At 40.7% G+C, this 5375-nt stretch overlaps 1 protein-coding gene across 1 annotated transcript; it reads left to right on the top strand.

Moving 5' to 3' along the window:
• The first annotated feature begins 441 nt into the window (after nucleotides 1–441).
• Nucleotides 442–2228, top strand: LOC133892883 (uncharacterized). Its single transcript, XM_062333870.1, has 3 exons — nucleotides 442–777; nucleotides 868–1301; nucleotides 1902–2228. The coding sequence occupies exons 1-3, from the start codon at nucleotides 666–668 to the stop codon at nucleotides 2019–2021; spliced, it is 666 nt and encodes a 221-aa protein (XP_062189854.1). The 5' UTR covers nucleotides 442–665; the 3' UTR covers nucleotides 2022–2228.
• The last annotated feature ends 3147 nt before the right edge of the window (nucleotides 2229–5375 follow it).

Genomic DNA, 5375 nt, shown 5'->3' with positions numbered 1-5375 from the left:
GGATAGACACGTCCCCTTAAAAAAAAGGATAGATACGGGAGCTTTTTGAGACAGGCGACACGCTTAAAAACCAATATAATTCTTCTGAGCTACTGACCAGATGAATCGAACATAATTTTGATGTGAAACTAGATGCCGAGTAAGTTATTCTATTTACAATTATTCCTACTGAGAATCAGCGAACAATTACCGTCGCAAACACAACATGGTTACGCCTTACAACTCTCCTTTTTAACTGATTTAGCAGCTTGAGTGGACAGCAAGCCTTAGATATTCTCCCATTGTTTTCACACCTTGCAAGATTTACTTTTCCTGTTATGGATTGCTCTGAAAAATGCATAACAGCTCTGCTAGAACGCTCTGGCAAGAATAGTTGAGTGGAAGGAAGAAGTAGTCCCTAGAGGTAGGCCCCAAAGACCATTATTTTCACCCTTGGCACCTAGCAGGAAGGACAAGCCCACACTCAAGCTCCTCAGTCCTCTCTCTGCCTTCTCCCTTGCTGCAAGGAGTTCCAAGCCGAGTGATACCGATGTGTGCACCCGTATATAGCTTTCTTCCACTGGCACCTGTTCCCCTGCGGTGAAGGAAGAGAAAGAGGAAGACAGGATCCAAGTTGAGCTTGGAAATTCTAGATCCTGCTGCTTTTGGTGTTGCATCAGCTTGCCATGGACAGAGGAGCAGGTATTCCCATGGATGGAAGCCAGGATGTCTGGGACTGGGAGGTCCTGCCTGACCACAGGAGCTCCTCCGTCGGCCATGACAGCAAGAATCTTGATGGTAAGGATCGTCACTTCTTGGTTCACGTAATTTTGATTATGATCGGTGTAAACTACATCTGAATATTTTGATTTGTTGGTTGCATACTAGATCAAGAAACAGAGGAACATATTCTGCCTCCATCAGGAGGTGCCGATGTTCATGATCCCGTCGACGAGTGCAAGGACATTGGCGTTGTGCCGGATGAGACCAAACCAGTGCCTAGTGTGGCTGATCTGATGGTATCTGACGGAGACGAGGAAGAGAAGACGTTCCAGAGCCCTGATGCTAAGGAGGCTGACGATGACGGTCCTCGTCAATTCGCTGAAGAGGAAGAAGATGTCAAGAAGGACGACGGCGTGGCGCGGCCGGAGTGTGTGATTTTCAGCGTGGGGAAGCTGAAGGTGAACGGGATCGGGGCGCTGTGCTCGTTCGGCGTTGCAGCTGCCACCGTCTGCATCTTCCTGATCGGTGGCCGGCTGCAGCACCACCACAGGCAGCAGCAGCAGCAGAAGATCCAGTTGCAGTTCTATGGTGATGATAAGGTTCAGTGACTCATTCAGTGTTGTCTTCTGCCTAATCTATAATCCATTTTCTTAATTTCTGGAAGGAGCCTTCTGAAAAATATGCAAGTTTGAGTTTGACGTACAACTAAAACTAGCTTAAATGTGTTTTTCCCCTGTTCTGAGATTAATTCAGGTCCACCTTGGACCTTCCAATTAGAAAAACAAAAGAAATCTCTAATATTTCTTTAAATGGATTTGCCGGCCATCTTGTCCTGATTGAAAGAAAAAACTACTACATCTGTTTCAGTTTATCTGTCACTGTCTTTTACTGTAGTTAATTTGACCGTACGTTTTTTCTAAAAAGAATTTATAGGTACTTAAAACTTTTATAGTATTAGATTTATGATGATACAAACTTTACTAATATATTTTTAAGTATCTATAAATCGTTTTTAGAAAAAAATACTTGATCATATTTGCTAAAGTAAAAAGTAGTAACAAGTAGGAGGGAGTAATAGATTCTTGAGTCAACTTTGGCTCTATGTTCTTTAATCAATTTAGAAACTTTCAGAAGTAGCCAATCTGTCTTATCCTTGAGAACTCTGTCTGAAGAAGATGCTTTGATTTGTTGATTTCCAGAGAATCCAGCAGGTTGTGCAGCAGACATCAAGGCTGAACCAGGCCATGTCATCTGTGATGGGGGCAGGCGCTTCAACAAGGGCCAACATATCATTCGGTGGCTTCTACGATGGGTTCTGATCAACTAGAACGAGTATGAAATCAAGTGCAAGTTGCCATTGTAGCAGGTAGCAACTTACGCATGGTACGGCCAAGTGGTCTGAAACTCTGAATGTATACTGTCACGTACCTGCACATACTATATATTGGATGTAAATAATTGGGTTGTTAGACCATGGCTTACATACAGATGAGGATGGATTATAGGTCTTTTAAGTTGATAGATAAGGAGAAGATTATTTGACTTATGCTTAATGGAGAAGTTACTAACTATACACATGAATTGTTTTATTCATCCGTTGATCCTTCATCTAATTGGTGAACTGGCTAAAACTAATCCTCTATTACATAAACAGTGAACCTTTTCCCTCGTAAAAAAGCGCTTTTATCAGGTATTCAGTTGCACTTCATTTTGTTACAAGTTAACATTCTGTAGTGTGTAGTTTTGAAGAAAGCATAGAAGCACTAATCTTGTGATCTAATTATTTAGGTCTTGTATTGAAGAAGGCTTAGAAAACACTAATCTTGTGAAGAAAGCATAGAAGTCAACCTATACCCAAAAACATCTAGACATAACCCGAATTTGTAAACGACTTCTAAAAGTTTTGACCGCATGCACTCAAAATTTTCTTTTATAGCATCCACATCCACTTGTGCGCACATATCTAATATCATCCGTCTATTTCTTCACCTATCTTATAATTTTTTTACCTACTCATCCGCATGAATCTTAACACAAAAGAACGATAGTGATAAACCATACTTACGCATGCACATGTGAAAATTCTCCTTCCCAAACTACATGCCACAGTGCGGACTTATGATCTAATTATTTAGGTCTTGTGTTGAAGAAGGCTTAGAAAACACTAATCTTGTGAAGAAAGCATAGAAGTCAACATATACCCAAAAACATCTGGACATAACCCGAATTTGTAAACCACTTCTAAAAAGTTTGACTGCATGCGCTCAAAAGTTTCTTTTATAACATCCACATCCACTTGAGCACACATGTCTAATCTCATCCGTCCATTCATCTTGTATGATATTTATTCATCAGTTGATTCTTTTATCTATTTTATAGTTTTTTTACCTACATATTCATACGAATCTCAACATAAAAGAACGATAGTGATAAATCATACATACGCATCCACGTGTGAAAATTCTCCTTCCCAAACTACATGCCACAGCATGCGGACTTGCACCCTCTATTGTGTGTACATAATGACCTCCCGCCAACGGAGCCTGTGTGCACGGTTATGCGACCGTGCAAGTGTCCCTGGCAAGAAAACGTTGCCGTTCTGAACGTCACAAACGTTGCTGCTCCGTGTAAGTTCCCCAACGGTTCACCGAATCTGCGAAGAGAAGAAACATTTCCGGTCCTTGTCGAGTAGGCCAGGCACAAGTACCGGTCAAAATTTAATCACCTTACCATCTCACCATGAGAAGACACTGATTGGATAAATTTCTCACGACTGCATCGACCCAACTTCCTATAAATTTTCAGAGGAAAAGGAGAAATATCATGCGGGTAAAAATCTGCCGTCCCTGTCAGCCGGGCAAAACGAAGTCAACTCCGGCAGGTCTCTGTGATTGGGCTCGAGCGAGCCAGCAGGAAGACGAGCCTGCTGTATTCGCCGTGGTTTCTGCTGATGCCGACACAATCGAGAAGGCGAAATGAAACGAAAAAAAGGATCGTTTATCGCGTGTGTTTATTTACGAATTTGTTGTTTTGTAGACGATAGACGATGCATGCATACAGTTGCGTGTACGGCGCATTTGGAAGACCGAAGATCGCTTAGTCCTTATCGAAAGCTGGAGTTTAGTTCACCAATCGAGCTCGAGCTGCAGATACAAATCAGAGACTTGTATTGGAAAAATTATGTTAAATTAGCTTAACCGAGAGTGACCCATGAAATTAATTAAAATGATTCTAACATAAAGTATTTATGTGTGATGGTTGCTAAACTAAAGGATTAAGGATTATAGGCCGGGTTAAAATGCCTCTTCTCTCCCTTGCAGACAAGATAATTGTACGTGCATTATGATTTACCCAAAGGTCAAAAGTCAGTAGGTACATGAAGCTTTGCATGTAAATAAAATCTCAGAATGAGCAATACAAATGAACAGGTGGTGCTTGTAAGCTAAGTGCATATGTGTGGCAAACAGATAAGCATGATGCACTTTTGAGCCAATTTGCATCTTGCGTAATGCACCATATGAATAAAGCTAATAAAGTGCTTCGGTGGACTGCATTGCATTTGACAGTAAAAATACAACTAGAATTGTCATTCGAGTGGCATTTTTGTAAAAATACAATTAAAACTATCATTCGATTGACATCCTTGCAAAGAATAAAAAATTAGAGAGGTATTTACAAATGCCCCTAAAATATTAGTACAATTTTCTAGTATGTGATTTGCGTATATTTTTAAAGTCTTAAATTTAATTAATAATCAAGTGGATTTCCTCTGTTCATTAATCAACGTAGTGAATTTAACATAATTAATAAAATACTATATTGTAGGAATAGCACGTCCACCCACGGGTCGTAATCGGACACATCAGCTTTTGGAATGCGGGTCCCTCGACCAGGCCCAAGTACCGGAAGGAGATGGGCCCTCAAATAGAGACCAATCAGGATGCAAGGTAATTCAATGAATTTTTTCTAGATTTTAAAATATTTAATGATTATAAGTTGAATGTGTTTAATTATAATGATTTGCATATGGACTAGTCATGGATGTACAAGGATCGAGGGTCAGAGTTCTTTTTTGGCATTGAGGATTTTCTAAGGGCTATCGTAGTGTACAAGAAGCCAAAAAGGAAGAGTACCGATCACTATATATGTTGTCCGTGTGTCAACTACAAGAATGAGAAGCAGTTTTCAAATATAGAGCAGATCTGTGCACACCTGATTCGTAGAGGTTTCAAGGCTGGCTATACTTGTTGGACTGAGCACGGTGAATTTGAAGATGTTAGGCATGAAGGGAATGAGCACAATAAGTTGCATGTGGTGTTGACACCGATACAAATGAAGGCTAGTAATGGTTGGGCCGATAAGGGCTTCAATGAATTGTTAGAATTCTTGAGGGAATTGCTTCCAAGGGGGAATGTGTTGCCCGAAAATACGTAACATTCCAAGTAGGTTGTTTGCGCGTTGGGATTGGAAGTAGAGAAAATACATGCATGTGGAAACGACTGCATGTTGTTTCACGGTGAGGATGCAAAAGTAGAGAATGAAGAAAAGACCCCCGTTAAGGTGGTTTGGTATTTTCCTATAATCCCCCGTTTAAAGCGATTGTTTGCTAACAGAACGAATACCGAGTTGATGCGATGGCATGCCGAACAACGCAAGAAAGATGGAATGCTTAG

This window comes from Phragmites australis, chromosome 15 (genome assembly GCF_958298935.1).
Source record: "Phragmites australis chromosome 15, lpPhrAust1.1, whole genome shotgun sequence".
Taxonomy (NCBI): domain Eukaryota; kingdom Viridiplantae; phylum Streptophyta; class Magnoliopsida; order Poales; family Poaceae; genus Phragmites; species Phragmites australis.
The sequence above is the reverse complement of the archived record's forward strand: the minus strand, read 5'-3'. Positions and strand labels throughout refer to the sequence as shown.

Bases quoted from the DNA above. Each gene is read 5' to 3' on its own strand.
- LOC133892883 (XM_062333870.1), top strand. From the start codon at position 666: ATGGACAGAGGAGCAGGTATTCCCATGGATGGAAGCCAGGATGTCTGG. The intron at 778-867 runs GTAAGGATCGTC...GTTGCATACTAG, and splicing joins TGACAGCAAGAATCTTGATG to ATCAAGAAACAGAGGAACAT. The intron at 1,302-1,901 runs GTTCAGTGACTC...GTTGATTTCCAG, and splicing joins AGTTCTATGGTGATGATAAG to AGAATCCAGCAGGTTGTGCA.